Source organism: Rana temporaria, chromosome 3 (genome assembly GCF_905171775.1).
Source record: "Rana temporaria chromosome 3, aRanTem1.1, whole genome shotgun sequence".
Taxonomy (NCBI): domain Eukaryota; kingdom Metazoa; phylum Chordata; class Amphibia; order Anura; family Ranidae; genus Rana; species Rana temporaria.
Window position 1 is genome coordinate 52,187,998 of NC_053491.1, and position 18,606 is coordinate 52,206,603.

The 18,606-nt window shown below is 41.3% G+C and overlaps 1 protein-coding gene across 1 annotated transcript in view; it reads right to left on the reverse strand.

Moving 5' to 3' along the window:
- The window catches only part of EFL1 (elongation factor like GTPase 1), a 623,792-nt gene that overhangs the window by 393,744 nt on the left and 211,442 nt on the right, over positions 1–18,606 (reverse strand). Inside the window, exon 13 of the mRNA XM_040342558.1 lies at positions 3,505–3,641. Within this exon, the coding sequence (XP_040198492.1) occupies positions 3,505–3,641 (137 nt within the window). The remainder of the gene's footprint in view (positions 1–3,504; positions 3,642–18,606) is intronic.

The window sequence follows — 18,606 nt, forward strand, 5'->3', positions numbered from 1 at the left end:
GGTTAGGATTATTATGATCTTCATTTATTAGCAGGTGATTGCAGCTCTCCACATACATTGAATCCGGCCCTTAAGTGGAAAAAGGTTGCTAATCCCTGGTGTACACCATACAAGCTCCAGTTTTTATTGTCACTTTCCTTGGGGTCAGGGAAGAGGCTAATGGAGCATGATCTGCATTCCATTAGCTTTAATGGAAGGCAGGTGAGACACCAGGGGTCTAAAAGACCCCTGATGTTTTATTAAAGAGATCTTATCCTAAAAATCGTATATGACATAGGAGCTACATATGAAAATGTTGTTTGCAATATACATTACATATCACCATGCACGCCAAAGTGAGTGCAATCATTTTAGGTCATTATTCACGGCTAACTCTAAACTGATGACCTGTAGGTGCGTTTATTCCATCGCCTATAGAAAATATAGGGTACCAAAATTAGTTGTTGTTTTGTGGGCAAGTATCTATTCACTCAACACTGCCTCATCTTTTATAGTCTACCAAAAAAATCGGGTAATATATTGGACTTGTGTGTCCTAAAATTAACTTGTGCCGTTTACTTAAATTTTGCTCTTGATAAACCATTGCACAAATATTGTATGGCATAAACAATTAGAACCAATACTACTTTATTCTCCAGGGTGTCTGCTTTCAGAAAATATATAATCTTTGGGAATTTTAAAGTATAACGAACAGCAAAACTTTTTTTTTTTTGGATACAGTGGAGGTGGATTAGAACACTTGTTTTGTCATTGTTTATCATCATCACTGAACGTTTAAGAACATCTCTTAGGTTGTCTGCAGAACAGAAATAAAGGGGATATCTTCCAATTGAGACACTAGTTCTAGTGACACTGGTGACAAGCAGGGATTTTTATCACTTTGAGGGGGATTTTCTCTCACTTCCTGCTTGGCTGATGGACAGGAAGTGAAAAAAAATCTCCCCAATGGGACACAGATTGCAAAAAAAAAAACTTCGATGGTCCATCCTTTATTCTATCCGAAATGAAAAAAAAGTTTTGCCTCTAGTTCTACTTTAAAAAAAAAAAAATCAGACCTAAAATAATTTTCGAATGCGTGCAATAAAAATGCAAATGCATCTGCCAAGCAAAGGGTTAAAATAAGCCTCCACTGTGTTATATATGGAGGATGCCATTCTCCCATGTAAACGATTGGTAGTTGCCTGGTTTGAAATGAACTAAATACCAAAAATCTAAACTCACAGCAGCATGCGGGTGGATATTACACCTTAAATTCTCTTATTTATTTTTTTTGCATAATGCTGTTAGCAATCAAAGGCGTTACCTGGTTGCAGTCTAAGACCAAGCTCAGACAACCCATAAAACGTGTCATTTTTTGCACTTTGCAAATTAGCAGAGAACTCCATAGACATGAGGATCCTTGGCAAGAGGGGTGAATGTACGTACTTTAGCCAAACCACTAGGTAACACTGCATGATTTTGTAACATGGCTTTCTTATTAAATCGTATAGGCAACAAGAGGCTGGTTTGCACGCTCTGGAATTTTCAGATTTCCTTGCTTCAGTTGTCACATGGGTTGGATTAATTTAAAAAATACTTTCATGCACGCATTTCTTCTCTCCGGAGGTTGCTGTGACACATATTGTGCAGCTCTGTGCTTGAATGGCATTTACAGTGAGTTTAGAATGACACCAATGTTGTTATGTGCACGAAGGGGCTCTATGTATGAATTAACCATCTCTGACTCCTAGCAATACCTGAAAAATCAGGCGGGCCTAGAAGAGCACGGCAAGCTGGGGAAGTGTAAAAATGAGGAATACAATTATTAAAATTTAACTCCACTTTCGTGGGGAAAAAAATAAAAAGTGAAGAAAGAAAAAAATAAGATGGCGTATATAATTGCAACAAAAATCATATTGTAATTGAATGTTATTAAAAATTCCCTTTCATTTTCAGTCTGCAGCTCTGTCATTTTCTGAAAATGCAATATGGCAACCTGGAGGTGTTCTGTACACAGAATGTGTAATGACCACTCCCCAGAAACATCATTTCCTGCTTGTGTGATTGGCTCGCCAATTTTCCCAGAAGTCTGCACTAAGATACAAGTTCGATTTCAGGCATCCCCTGTAACAAAAATGTAATTTTTGGTGAGATACTCCCAATACTCCCTGAGGAAGTCACGTGACTAGTGACGCAACGTGTCGGATGGAGTCTTGTGACGTCAGTTTCGGTGGTGTTTTACGGAGGTACGGTGAGGAGGCTTGCTTTTTACTGCGGTTTTTACCCTTACTTGATGTAAGCAGTTAATTTTACTAAATAAATTTACTTTTTATTCGGCAATATTGCACTATGGCTGTTCTTTGTTTCTTTTGAGTGCCATTTATACAAGAAGTGTCATTCTTTGGAGCGAGCCGTTTCCTCTATATATGGAATTACCCAAGATGTTTTGATACCAAGTTTTGGACGTAGTTCTTTGTCTTTGCCTGGGACCTGGATGCATTTACAGATCCATCAGCAGGATTCCTTATCTGACTGTCTGATGAGCCTTGTTTGAACCTTGGGTCATTGTTGAAGGTGAGCGGCCAATTCATATATTTAACAGTCAATGTTTGGATTCATGTTTTCTCTGTTTTTCTCTTTTGACAAGTTATCCCCATGAGATTTTTAACTTTATATGAACTGACTCCTACCATTGGGCTTTAGTTGGACTTGTATTCACATTTATATATATATTTGGATACTCATCATATTCATTCTTGGAGTATTATTATCATTATGCCACATTATTGAATAAGCGCACCATTCTCATCTTTTTTCTTTTACTCCCAATAGGAACACGTCTAAAGGGATGCAGGTCTAACAGCTTTCTTCATTAGTGCCCTGCAGCAGCACAGCTGATAGATAATTATGAAACCACTCCCATTAGACCCACTTAACACAGAGGCACAGAGGAACAAACAGTGATTTCTTTAAAATAATAAAAGGTAGGAATCTGCAACAAATGTTGTTCTAATCCTTGCAATATACATAGATCACCCAGAGGGGAATTTTTTTTTTTTCTCAACAAAAGTGGCGTTACGCTTGAAATGTATCTGGGAATACGCAGAAAATATACTGTAAAAAAAAAAAAAGGTGAACTTGCGCTTTAATGTTCCATTACAGAATGGTTGTTTCTTTGATACACAATTTGTGTTATTAGTAGCTACTTGTAAGTTTACCAACCCTTAAAATGGAGCAGACTGTTTTTGAGCGCGGCACTAAAGTCACTGAATTTGCAAGAGCAGACAGTAAATTAACCGATCGCTAACCACATACACCTCACACCACCTAAACAGCTAATTTGCTTGTAATTATGTTGTCTGGAGACTGGTGTCAGCAACTGTTAGCAAGTTATGTGGATGCTAATGATATGTAATTGCTGCTTGTACGGTGGGAACATTCAGTGATCAGAAAATTACAACAAACTAGCTTAAGAATCCTGAAGGGAAATCGAGTGCATTAAAATAGTAAAGCACAGCCACTTGCCTTTAGTGTTCTCATTGTCTGCAGTCACTTGGCATTCACTGCTGGAGGGAGCCGGCTCCTGATTGATTGCCATCCGTTCAGCATGTTTCTGTCTTGCACGCTCTCTTCTGAGCGCAATTTCTTCCTGAGTTAATGGCCTGCAAGAAGTACAGTTATTTGCATGAGAGTTATACCTTGGCTAACAAGAAATGAAAATTACTAGTTCCCAATACTCTTTTCCACCTCCAGTAATGAAAAGGCACATATGGATTACAGAAGGTGGTCTCCAGTAATTTTTGACACCTTAGAAATCCAATAGATTGGGGAGTCTTCCAGTTACAGCGGAGAAAATTATTATTTGATCCCCTGCAGATTTTGTAAGTTTGCCCAGTTTCAAAGAAATGAAGGAAGGATCTATAATTGTTATCATGGATGTATTTTAAATGATAGAGACAGAATATCAACCAAAAATCCAGAAAAAAAAATACAATGGAACCTTGGACTGCGAGTAACGCGGTTAATGAGCGTTTCGTAATACAAGCACTGTATTTTAAAACTGACTCGGTTTGCGAGTGTTGTCTCGCAAAACAAGTGGGATTCAGGCCAAAGCGGTGTGCAATACCACGTTTGGCCTGAGGTGGGGGGGGGCGCCGGAGCCAAGCAGAGCCGAACGGTGCCATTCAGAGCAGTTTAGAAATGCTCGGAAAATCGCGGAAATACGGTTTTTAGCCGAGGCATCCTCTGCCCTTTTCGCGTGTTTACGAGGCTCTGTGGCGCGACCCCCCCCCCGGCCTCTGGCCGCATGCGGTATTGCATGCCATTGGAGTCAATGCGGAACTAATTATTTTCGTTTCCATTGACTTCAGTGGGGAAACTCGCTTGGATATGCGAGTACTTTGGATTACGAGCATTCTCCTGTAACGGATTATGCTCGTAATCCGAGATTCCACTGTACAAATGTTATAAATTGAGTTGTAGCTCATTGAGTAAGAAAAATAAGTATTTGATCCCCAAGCAAAACATGACTTCGTACTTGGTAGTGAAACCTTTTTTTGGCAAGCACAAAAGGCAAGACATTTCTTGTAGTTGGTTACCAGGTTTGCACACATCTCAGGAGATATTTTAGTCTACTCTTTATTACCGTATTTATCGGCGTATACCGCGCACTTTTTTGCCCTGAAAATCAGGGCAAAATCGTGGGTGCGCGGTATACGCCGATACCCGCTTTCCTGCGCCGAGTTTGAATACTGCGCCGACATATACCGAGCGCAGTACACTCGGGTATAGTCGGCCAGTCTCGGCTCCTTCAGCGCTCTCGTCCTGGTTGTACAGGACGTGAGCGCGAGAGTTGCCGAGCCTGCCCGACAATACACGAGTGTACTGCGCTCTGTATATGTCGGCGCAGTATTCAAACTCGGCGCGGGAAACGAGCGGGGAGGACGCCGCAGAAGGACGCCGGACCCGACGAAGAGGACACCCGAAGCCTGCAGACAGACCCCGGACCCGACGAAGAGGACACCCGAAGCCGCAGAAGGACGCCGGACCCGACGAAGAGGACACCCGAAGCCGCAGACGGACGACGGACCCGACGAGGCCGTTGATGGACACCGCGCAAGACACCAAAACTGTAAGTACAAAAAAAACGTTTTTTCCACAGGATTCGGGCAACTTTAGGGGTGCGCGGTATACGCGGGAGCGCGTTATACCGCGATAAATACGGTACATATCTTCTCTAAATCCTAAGGTTTCTTGGATGTCACTTGGCAACTCGAAGTTTCAGCTCCGTCCAAACATTTTTATAAGATTAAAGGATCACTAAAGGAAAACATTTGTTGATCTAGAATGCACTGCTGTATGGTACTAACTACGAATATTATATTGATTTTTTTTTTTAATAGTGACAGTGGATTAATGTCTCCATCTGTCTTACCTTCGTCTGCCTGCTTTCGTTTCTGGATTTCATTTCCTCAATCTCAGCGCTCGTGCATGAGACCGACGTCGCCGTCATGCTGGGAACTACATTTCCCAGAATCCTTTGCGCATCGCGCATGCGCACTTAAGAAAAAGCGGGACGAGCGCTCTCGATTAAAATTTCAATAACCCGCCCACGATACCTCCCACTATACCGCCCAACGAAGAATATTAAAGCGATTGAACCCACCCACACAGCCAGCCAGATACAATAATATACAGCACATGACCGCAAGCAGGACCCACAAGAGAAAAAATCAATACAATGGTAAGATTTACCTTTAATCTATTAACAGCAACTGTAGCAATTAGAAATTTAATTTAATGATAAATGTAATCTTATTTTATACTACAAAACAAAACTTATTGCAAGAGAGGAGGTGCTGTGGTGTTACAGACACACCCAGTCTTTCACACTTCCTTGCTGTTTGGGAAACGTGCACAGTCTTCACATGCACACTTGTAGTCTGCAGGAGGGGGCGAGCATGTTTGTCCACACACCAGGAATCCCCTCGCTCTGCCATGCTTTTCTTACACAGACAACCAGGAAGTGGGGAGAACAGAAAAGCCATACAAGAACACATCTGTGCTAAAATGAACAATGAGGGCATGAAAACAGCACTGCACTAAGATAAAGGAAGCTATTTAGCTAATATTTTTTTTTCCTTTACTGACCCTTTAAGGTCTGGAGACTGGCTTGGTCATTTAATGACCTTAATGTGCTCCTTCTTGAGCCACTCCTTTGTTGCCTTGGCGGTATGTTTTCGGTCATTTTCATGATGAAACGACCCATCTACAGTGTTCTGGCTGAGGGAAACAGGACCTCATCCAAGATATTACAATACATGGCCCTGTCCATTGGCCCCCTTAGTGTGGAAAAGTCGGCCTGTATCTTTAGCAGAGAAACAGTTTCCCCCTCCGTGCTTGACTAAAGTCATGGTGTTCTTAGGGTCATAGTCAGTATTTTCATTTCTCCAAACACAGCAAGTCGAGTTAATGCCAAAGAGCTCAATTTTGGTCTCATCTGATCAGAGCACTTTCTTCCAATCCTTCACTGAAGGATTTAGATGTTCATTGGCAAACGTCTGGGGGTCTGGTATTCATTTTGGTGCTGACCCCATGCCGGTTATTTAACATTTTGGCATGGGGTTCTCCTTAAAAGCCATACCAGACCCTTCGGCCAAACACGCTGCTTTATTTTTACTTTTCATTGCTGGCATTCTTTTGTTTACATACAGCTGTCAGTAGGGAAACAAGTTGACAGCTGATAAGTCATCGGTTGTTAAAGCGGGATTACACCCGCAATTTATTATTAACAGTGTAGCTGCTGACTTTGAATAAGGACACTTACCTGTCCTACCTGCCCGCGCTGATGCCCCCCCCCCCCCAATGCCGATCCCTCGATCAATGCAGGTCCCACGCCGCCATTCACACTAGGGGAAACAGGCTGTGAAGCCTTTACGGCTTCACTGCCCATTTCCTACAGCGCATGCGCGAGTCTCACGCCGACTTGTGAATGGGCGGCTGCTCTCTGGGAACACAGAGGCGGCTACGGAAGAGGCAGATTACAGACTTCCGCATAGGTATTTCGGGTGAGTATAATTTTTTTTTTTTTATAATGTACAGTGCAGTTTCTAGTTTCGTTTTTGCATGTTGTTTCCTGCGTCTGCTGCACAGAGCCACAGAGCCAATACAGGGCAGTGATGGTTTGGAACACTATACTTATTGGTGCTGTGGGGTTTTAGACACACAGTAATCACACCTCCTTGATTAGTGACCACAGAGAGAAAGCTCCCAGTACTGTAGTTATCAGGAAACAGACAACCAGGAAGTGTGGAGATCAGAGAAGAAATACAGCAACTTGAGAGCAAAAACGAATGAGGACATGAAAATAGCACTGCATTAAGGTAAAGGAAGCTATTAAGATAAAAAAAAAATTACTTTACAAACCCTTTAACAACAAGGCAGCATTTACAAAAGTCTGATCATGGTTCTATACCAGTGTATAATAGAAATAAAGAAGCGTGTACTTCTGTAGAAGAACTTTAAGGTAGGGTCATGCAAGGAATCCAGCATGTCAAAACACTGCAGCAAAGCTGAAACATGCTGAAAGCTCTGTCATTTTTACGCAAAGCTCAGTGGCCCCAAACCAGTTAAAATGTTACATTCTAGCAGATTAATTAGGGAACTGTTTGGCAATTGTGTGTAAAAAAAATAAGAAAAGAAAGGAACAGCAACATGAAAGCAAAGGCCAAATCCCGAATAAAGAGGCATTACTGTCAAGCCTCGGAAGAATATTACAAACACCTAGTAAAGCTGATGAAGTAAAAACACATGTATATTAAATGTCCCTTTTATTGCCATTAAACAAACCCTGCGTGCCTTTCCAAGCAAAGGAGCTTAGCGTGACATGTATAAAGCACAACCTGATCATTTTTCCAGTTGCCATAAACTAGGAACATGAAAGGGAACGGTATGAAAACGAATACAGAAAGGGGCTTAACAAACCTAGATGGACTGTGAAGTTCAGCATGTAGAGCATTCCGCTGAACCAAAGTCACTTGATGCTTGTTAATCCATACGCACGTGTCACCAACGCACCACGGAACTTTCTCATTTAAAGAAAAACAAGATTAGTGTACCACCGATCACTGTACTGAAAATGTGTGGCAGCTGGACTTTTAAAAAAATATCTAAATTTGCAGCTACAAACACCATAGCTACTGACTTTTATGAAATTGACATTAAGACCCCTTTCACACTGGACAAATTTTTCAGACGCTTTAGCGTTAAAAAATAGCACCTGTAAAGTGCCTGAAAAAAGCATCAGCTGCAATCCCAGTGTGTGAAAGACCAAGGGCTTTCACACGGGGGTGCTGCGCTGGCAGAGTCCAAAAAAGTCCTGCCAGCAGCTTCTTTGCAGCGCTTTAGGAGTGGTGAAAAAAAAAATCGCTCCTAAAGCGCCCCTGCCCATTGAAATCAATGGGCAGTGCCGCCGAACGGCCGGCAAAGCGCCGCTCTAGCGGCGCTTTAACCCTTATTCAGGCCGTAAAAAGACGACCGTAAAGCGACGCTAAAGATATTGGCGCTTTACCACCGATGCCATAGCACTTTCATTGTCAAAGTTCTTTTACCATCAAAAGTAGTCAGCACTGCTATAGAGGAGACAGCATCACAAGGGACACATCCTACTGACTGTAAGTAATGTCCCTTGTGCTGATTTTAGTTTTTTTTTAATTTGTGACTAAATTCAAAGGGGTTGTAAAGGTCCAATTTGTTTTCCTAAATAGCTTCCTTTACCTTAGTGCAGTCCTCCTTCACTTACCTCATCCTTCAATTTTGCTTTTAAATGTCCTTATTTCTTCTGAGAAATCCTCACTTCCTGTTCTTCTGTCTGTAACTCAACACAGTAATGCAAGGCTTTCTCCCTGGTGTGGAGTGTCATGCTCGCCCACTCCCTTGAGGGGGGAGGGGCGAGCAGGAGAGTCAGGACGCCCACTTACACACAGCTCCTTTCAAAATTCAAAATTAACGTTTTTTCTTTGTTTATAGCACAAAAAAAACAAAAAAACAAACAAATAGAGGTGATCAAATACCACCAAAATAAAGCTCTGTTTGTGGAAAAAAGGACATAAATTTTATTGGGTACAGCAACTGCACAGATAGAAAAGATTAGTGCAACACCAGGCCTAGTAGCACAACTCAGTGCCTCAGTGCAGAGCAGTTTCTAAAGGTTAATTAATTAAATTAATCACATGAAATGATTGACATACTATTTCAGTGAATTAATTAAACCAGTTAGAACAACTATATACTTCTGTCAAAAGAATATAGCAAAAAATTAAGTAATAGCAGCTATTTAAAACATACTGTCAAAAAGACGCATGTAGCAAAAACATTAAAAAAGATCATAAAAGAACAAAATAGTCCAAAATGATAAACAGCGCTTATAGTTATTGGTTAAAATGTCCAACTTCATAAAGGCATTCGTTTGATGACGGATTTTCAAATCAATAAGTGAATACAGTCTATAACGTATCCTACACCTCTTCCCAGAGAACACACCACACGTGGGGCACACTCCCCTTCGGGGTACTCACTCACCAGAGGGCCAGTCAATAAAGGCAGTAAGAGGTATCTTTCACTGGATCATCTAGCTGGGGTCAGCGAGGGTATAAACTCCACATAAAAAATACAAGAGGGTACCAAAATAGTGTAATCCCATTTATTATTCTTTAAAACAGTAATCCCTCCACAACATGTAAGACCCCCGCTCCGAATGCACGTACCATAAGTAGATGAAAACAAGCAAAGGATAGGATAGTGGCAGTGTCTTCCTAATGGTGTCCAATTCCCCAGAAGATAGTAGTCAGCACAGCACGCAAGACTCCTTCCTGGATGAAACGCCAATGGAGCGCACACATGAAGCGCACACGTCACTTCGGGGTCGCCGCTGTAATCCCGCCCTGACCGGTTTCGTTGTCTAATCAACTTCTTCAGAGGGCGTGAATGGACGGCATGGACGTCCCTATTATATACAGCTCGCCGTCCACTCAATGAACGAATGCGGCGCATATTAATGACGTCAGTAATTGAATAAAGTGAATGATGAGCGCAAAAATAAATGGAATAATGCATATAACACATCAATAATGTGAACGATTTAAAGATAAAATATATAAGATCCTCATAGAATGAGGAACTAACGCAAAAAAAAAAAAAACAATCACCACTAATGACTAGTGGCAGCTGAAGTGTGCAATAAGGGGTAATTATACAATAAAATGTCCCAATATGTGATGGATAATAAAAGTGTCCAAAGTGACAACAATATAATGATCCGTGTATGAAATATATCTAATACAGAGTAATGTCAAATTTCACACGGCAGGTGGGCTCACAGAGCGCTTACCTCCCTCACATGGGAAAACAGCATAGAAATCCTCAGATGGAATGCCTGCAAAGTTCTCCCTTCTCGGATGGACGACTGTAGTCCAATCGACTCTCTCCAGAAGCGTGTCCTTCTCTGTGTGTGTATTTCCAGGCTTCACCAAAATGGCCGCTCCGTATCCAAACAATCACAGGTGGTTGAAAGAAAAGAAGGGCTCCAATAGTGAAGTATTTCCAAACGGAATTTAATAGACTTCCATAGATGAATAAAATAGCTTAAACATGAAAATTTTAAAATACAGCAACGCGAAATGTCAAGCAGCGATGGTGCAGACGAGATGCCGCATCACTTCCGGTTACGTCTAGATGCGCCTTACGCGTTACGTCACGACACGTGACTTCAGAGCCTGGGGATTGGCTAGACTGGCTCTTGTTAAATAGCCCAATAGGCGGAAGTTGAATGCGGCCATTTTAGATGCTGGATGCCCTTAGACCGAGCCTTGGCCATCTTGTGTGTGGGAATCAACCCAGCATCTTTAACCAACATAGTGGGCAACGTGTATCCAGTTAAAATACCGGAATATGTAAAAAAAATTGTCAATGTGTCTCCTGGGACTAAATTGTGGAGACTATGACTCAAACACATTACATCTATTAGATGGTAATGATGAAGGTGCAGAACATTATGTAAGAAACACATAAGTGAACGCCAAATGGTCACTGATACCATGTGGGTGATTGATAACAATATAAAAATCAATCAATCAAATATATGAACAAAGAGGGAGGAGTTTACCATCAAATTGTGTGTAAAATTACATATTAAAATATATTAAAAATATACAAAAATATAATAAAAATATGTGTAAATCTTTACACTTATGAATATTAAAATGTATTCAAAAATGGTTAGGTCCAACCTGGCCCAAAAAATGCCTACCATCAAAAAGTACAGTATAAACCAACTGTCTAATAATGGAAGACGGGGTAACTGACATTACATAATTGACAGGCAGGGCGGGGGGAGATGTGGTTAAAAATTGAAGACTAAACCGAAGTGCAGCTTCATCTCATCCTTTAACAATCAATAAACTACAATAAATCATCAGTTAAAAGTTACTGAGAAAACAGTTGACATCGAAGTCCACATTTAATCCATCAGGTACCAATGTATGTAAAGTATGTATCCATTGAGATTCTTTTTGGCTTATAGTTCTAACTAGATGTGCCCCTCTCCATGGTTTGTTGAACTTATCTATAGCCCAGAAGGATAAGTGTCGTGGATTTCTATTGTGGACCTGATCAAAATGCCTGCTAACATTGTGTTTATCATAACCCTTTCGTATGTTTTTGATGTGTTCTTTAATACGAACCATCAAAGGTCTTTTAGTTCTTCCTACATATTGTAGATTGCATGTGCACTGTAGAACGTATACCACACCCTCCGTATGGCAGCTGATGAAATCTTTGATAGGGTGCCATACATTGGTGTGGGTACCCAAAAATTCTGTCCTCTTCAATTGAGGCCCTTTTGCGTGTAAGCACGCAAAGCAATACTTGCAAGGAAAGAAACCTTTTTTGTTGAAAAAAGTATACCCACTCCTGGGAGGAGGGTCAACTACATTTTTGACCAACATGTCCCGAACTGTAGGGGCTCTTTTGTAGACAATGTTGGGTTTGGCAGGCAGAATTTTCTTCAAATGTTTGTCTGCTGTCAATATATGACAATGTTTCCTAAATAGTTTTTCCACATCTTTATGTTGGACATTATAGTCCAGAATAATAACTGGTGCTTCCAAATTGCGTTGAGGTCTCATGCTGCCTTGCAGCATACTCTTCCTGTCCAGTCCAGCAACCGTTTGGATTTGTTGCTGGATGAAATGTTCCGGATAGCCTTTCTTTTGGAATCTTTCCCCAACGAATCGAGCTTGGGTAAGGAAATCATGGGAATGTAGGCTATACTACTTCTTATCTAAAATAACAATACCAAACCAAGACCATCAAAGATGGTGATAAAATTGGCCGCGGCACCTTTATTGGTATGAATAAATACAAGCAATTATAATATAAATAAACTGTTATCTTTATTAAATTTTATAAATCAATAAATATTTCAAACTTAAATTATTTTTTCAAATATTTCCAAATCTCACTCAGTCTTAGGACTCGAGCGAGTACCATAAATAAATTATTAAAACAAAAGTCCCCCCTTGATCCAAGGGTGACAAACCACATAAAAGGTGCTGCGACAGGGTGGGAGGGATGGGGGAGCTCTTCACACTGTAAGGTAAAGTACCTGAAAACTGCCTGAGCGGGGGGGGGTTTATATACCCCTCGCCGCACGTGTATGAGTCATACATTACACGTGAACCTCCCGCTCAAAAACACCTGTTCTACTGTACACTACACGTGACTTTCCCGCCCAAATGCCTCACATTCCATAGGCCTCCTTTTAACCCCTCTAAATTGTTTTAAACAGCAGGGATAGCCACACTCCCATGCTGTTGGCACTAATCATGCCCCCTTGCTCATGGGAATGTAGGCTATACTACTTCTTATCTAAAATAACAATACCAAACCAAGACCATCAAAGATGGTGATAAAATTGGCCGCGGCACCTTTATTGGTATGAATAAATACAAGCAATTATAATATAAATAAACTGTTATCTTTATTAAATTTTATAAATCAATAAATATTTCAAACTTAAATTATTTTTTCAAATATTTCCAAATCTCACTCAGTCTTAGGACTCGAGCGAGTACCATAAATAAATTATTAAAACAAAAGTCCCCACACAGCCTATTTTGTTTGTCAAACAAACAAAAAAGGCTACCCCAACACCGCGGCCTTCTCAATCATGGTTTGTATATCTGAGTTAAAAATGTCCAGACCAACATCCGACAAGTGGACACCGTCTTGTCTATATAGGCCTGGAAACCCCCCTTCCAACTCAGTATGTCTAAAGGAAAAACCTCCCAAACTGGGCATAAATCTTTCCATTAAATGATTAAACCTCTTTCTTATTTTTTCTAAATTTTTCTGTTTCCCGGATGACAACCAAACCAACCTTGGGACTATCTCAGAGAAAATTAATCTCGCTTTAGGAAACCAACTATGTATTAACTGTTAATCACTGTTTACCAAAAACAGTAGCTCCAAAGTGGATTGTTTACCCACATCATTGCCTCCCCCATGTATAATTATAATATCAGGAGAAGGCCAGCATTCCGCCAACTTGAAAAATTGTAATGAAATATTTTTCCACTGTAAACCACGGATACCTCTCCACCAAATTTGACACCATTCGGAAGAAAAAGACAAGTTGGCAGTATAACATCTCTGACATGCCCTTTTGTGAGCCCAGTGCACAAAGGAGTGTCCTAGAATCCAAATAACTCTCTTCTGACCTAAGAAATTAAACAGACAAATTAGGGCGAACATACAAATTAAATTTACTGGATTCCCACCTCCCCAAACTTTTAATGACAGCATCGTCAAGGCCCATTCTAGCTGCCTCTGTAGCGGCCCCGATTCTGAAAGAGTGGGAAGAAAATTTTAAATGGGAAAGACCGATGAAAGATATGCACTTATGCAATAACGCTGAAAACTGGAATTTTGTTAATGGTGCAGTATTTAAATGCACTAAAAAATTTCCGGCACATTTAGGCCTGGTACTCAGATATTTAGATATTATTAATAAAGGACAAATGGTACGGTCGCCGCAGGCATTTAAAACGAGCCAATGACCTTTACCTTGAACGTCAGTTTTTGATTTGCTAATGAAAATTAGCACTTTTTCTTCATCTATCCTTACATCATTCAACATTAGCCCAGATGTACCTTTCTTATTTGCAGGGACCAACTCAGATATCCGCAAGGCCGCGAAGAAAATTAAAATAAACGCCGTCTGAAATAATAAAGCTTCAAATTCCGAACTACATACTGAAAACGTAGCAGCGCAAATCCTCTTTAAAATGTCGATCGATATTGGCCTGCGAGTATCTGGTTGGTGTGTCCTTCTCCTGTAGCCCTTCATAGCCTGACGAACAGAGAAAAAGCTATTACATCCAGGTAACCTATTCATCTTGAAGAAAAAGGAAATACCCACCATCGTCTTATTAATATGATTGGAGGAAAAACCCTTCTTCATCAATGAACTCATAAATGCCAATAACGTGTTCTCTGTTGGTACTAAACCAGAACAACCCAAACCATCATTAAAATCTAACCACTTCTTCCATGCGATCGAGTACTCGATCCATGTTTTAGGAAGTACTGACTGTTTAATTGACTCCAATGCCGGCGTCAAATCAACTCCCATAGGTGGCTTGGACATTTGAAACCTACCAAGTCCGCTTCCGGAAAAAGCAGCCTGAACCGAGAGATCTGAAAGCGAGATAACGAATCAGCTACCGTATTTTCTTTACCTGGCACATGTTTCACTTTCACCCAGATATTGAATTTTAAACACAGAAGGACAAAGTAACGCAGTAGCTTTATTACCTGTTCAGATTTTGAGGATAAACAATTTATTGCAAATAAAACTCCTTTATTGTCCGAGTGTATCAATATTCTTTTGTTTGCAAAACTGCTTCCCCACAATTCAAAGGCCACTATTATGGGGAAGAGCTCCAACAAAACAATATTTTTTGTTGCCTTGCATTGTACCCAAAAAGGTGGCCAGGCACCGCAACACCAATGTGTCTCCCATATTGCTGCGAAACCTAAAGATCCCGCCGCATCCGTGTACAAATGCATGTCTGCTGCAAAAATAAATTCATCTTGAAACATTGTCTGACAGTTGTAGTCTTCTAAAAACTGTGACCAGACTAGGAGGTCGTCTTTTAAATCTGTGGTAAGGCGAATGTGGGAGAAAGGTGATTTTAATCCAGCTGTTGCCAAAGCCAATCTCCTAGAAAAAATTCTGCCAACCGGCATTACCCTAGATGCAAAAGCTAATTGACCAAGGAGAGATTGCAGCTCTTTTAAAATCACCTTCCTTCTACGTAACATACAACAAATTGTGAGCTGTAAACGAGCTATCTTTACCTCAGGTAGTTGAAACATAAATAAATTTGTATCAATGCTTATGCCCAAAAAATCCAGCTTCGTCACTGGCGGAAAAGTCTTTTCTTTTGCAATCGGAATACCGAAATATTCCGCAATCACTAGGAAAAGATGCAATATTAAATTACAGATGGGAGAGTCCGGAGGCCCTATAAATAAATAATCATCAAGGTAATGGATGATTCCATTACTACCTGATTCAAAACTAATTACCCACTGCAAGAAAGATGCGAACAATTCAAAATAATGGCAAGACATTGAGCAACCCATTGGGAGGCACATATCATAGAAAAATTTATCCTCAAAACAAAAACCCAAGGAACTAAACGCTTCGGGCGCAATGGGTAGTAATCTAAAGGCTGATTGAATGTCGGATTTTGCTAGTAAAGCGCCTATCCCTACTCTTTTTATCAGAACCACAGCGTCATCAAAAGTCGCATATGACACTGAAGCTGACGCTGGGTCAATTTCATCGTTTAAAGACTTACCCTTAGGGTAGGAAAGATGGTGAATTAACCTAAACGAATTAGGTTCCTTCTTAGGAATAAGCCCCAATGGAGATATCCTGAAATCTTTAAACGGTGGGGAAATAAAAGGACCGGCAATACGCCCAGCTGTTATTTCCTTGAAGATTTTTTCCCTCACAACTTGACTATTTTGACTTACCGATTTTAAATTCTTCACTGTTTCACAACCTGTTCCTAAAAATTTTGGTAATTCAAAACCAGTGGAGAAACCCTTAATTAAAATTTCCGCTTTCTCCTTGTCGGGGTAAAGGAGAAGCCAAGGTAGCATTCTTTCCAGACTCACTGGAGTTCGTGCTTTTTGGGATGTCTTTGTGTTGGAAATTTCTTTTGAAACACTTCACCACCGGGTGAGGCCCGAAACAGAAAGAACATTCATGCCTATATCTGCACGATGCCGCCCAGCGGCATTGCGACTCGTTAAAGGCATAACATATTCCTTTTTTGTACATCGCAGAAGCATTATTTGGAGTAACCGACGGTTGGCTTTTATTAAAAATCGGCTTTTGCGGAACTATGAGGTTCAACCACAACCCCACATCCTTCATACCCCATTTAAGATTTTTGTATACCGACAGCTTCTGGCGGAACGACTCATCATAATTATACCACCCGAAGCCTCCGAAATTTCTATACGCTTCCAATATATGTTCTAAATGCTGGAAGAGACCGCTACATTTCTCAGGGAATTTCTCGCCTAAAACCGCAGAAAATGTACAAAAAGCGTGTAGCCAATTGTGAAAAGACCTGGGCGCAATACGTCTCCTATCCTCTTCATCTGATTTTTTTTCCGAACGTACTGCAAATTCTTTACTGTTAGGAAGCAATGACATCAGGTCTACAAAGTCATTGTTCCAAATTTTTTCTTTTATATTCAAAGCCAAGTGAAATCCCAATGGAGAAATCTCACATGGCAAAACTTCTTTAAGACAATTATCAGGAATTTCAGAGTGACTTTTTTCTCTTATTGTGTGCGAAGACACTTCGCTATTTCCTAACCAAACACTTGAATGTAAATTAGATTTAGTAGTAGGAATAGGTTTAAGTGCATCAGTTAAATTATCAATTTTTTTTAAAAGTAGTGAAATTAAGCTGCCTTCTATTAACTCACCAGCAGATGCCGCTGGAGCGCTTGAAGCCGCAGCTGACTGACTTGTGTTCCCGTCCTGCCTTTCGACTGCCATCGCCGTACCCAGCTGTTCACGCCTGGAGACATGCGATGCTGAAGGTCCCGCTTGGTTCTTTCCTGGAGCCTGCGAAAGGAAGAAGACATTTTCTCCCCCAGGCGGGGATGGCTGAGCCTTGGTCCTACCACCTCTGCCTCGCCCCGGGGACGGCGAGGCATTCTTACGTTTTTTATTCGCCTTCCGGGCACTGCTTGCACCGGCTCTGACGTCACTCCCTCCTTCCTCCTCCGAACGATATACCGGCAACCCGCGAGATGCCTCTGACGTCGACGGACGCTCCGGCGGGCGAGTGCGCTGAGACCTGCGGGCTGGGAGAGAAAGAATATCCAGAGGGGGCGGCTCACACGGAGACACTATCTCACCCTCCTCCAGACCGGCCGCGCTTCCGACCGCAGCTTCCATGCCCTGGTCCACGGCAGACGGTTCTTCGATAGCCGACAGGCATCTCTCCAGCCACTCTTCTCCTCCTTCGGTCTCCGCTCTTTCCAGTATTTTCTTCACCAGCGCTCTCATCGCCTCAGAAGCAAGAAGGCTCATCCTCGCAGCGTCCGGGAGCTCTTCACACTGTAAGGTAAAGTACCTGAAAACTGCCTGAGCGGGGGGGGGTTTATATACCCCTCGCCGCACGTGTATGAGTCATACATTACACGTGAACCTCCCGCTCAAAAACACCTGTTCTACTGTACACTACACGTGACTTTCCCGCCCAAATGCCTCACATTCCATAGGCCTCCTTTTAACCCCTCTAAATTGTTTTAAACAGCAGGGATAGCCACACTCCCATGCTGTTGGCACTAATCATGCCCCCTTGCTCAGTCTCCTTGGTGCAGTTCCGTCTAATACGGACAAGCTGTCCTTTTGGAATATTCAATAGCCACGATTTGTAATGACAGCTTTTCAATGATAAGTAACTATTCGTGTCTACGCTTTTAAAGTGAGTTTTTTGGTAATAAGCGGATTCTCCATTATCGTGATGTCCAAATCTAAAAAGTTCACTGTTTTGTTACTGATGTTCACCACCAATTTAATATTTTGGTCATTGGAATTAAGGCCTGTAAAGAATTCTTCCAAAGTGTTCTTAGACCCTTTCCAAACAATCAGCACATCATCAATGTACCTTTTGTACATGGACAATTCTGGTGGGGTGTTTAAATACACTGCTTCTTCTTCCCACTGTGCCATAAACGCATTAGCCACAGATGGGGCAAATTTAGCCCCCATGGCAATGCCTGTTTTTTGATTGTAGTACGTTTGGTTATACCAAAAATAATTGGATTTCAAACAAAACTCAAGGCATTTGATAAGGAACTTACGTTGCTTACAAATTAAAGTAGTATAATTCTTTAAAAGCCATTTAGTTGCACTACACGCTTGGTGGTGTTTCACAATCGTGTATAGAGATGACACGTCAGCGGTGGCAAGTAATGTGTTACCTTCTGAGACTGGTATTTCTTCTAATATTTGAAGGACATGTTTTGTGT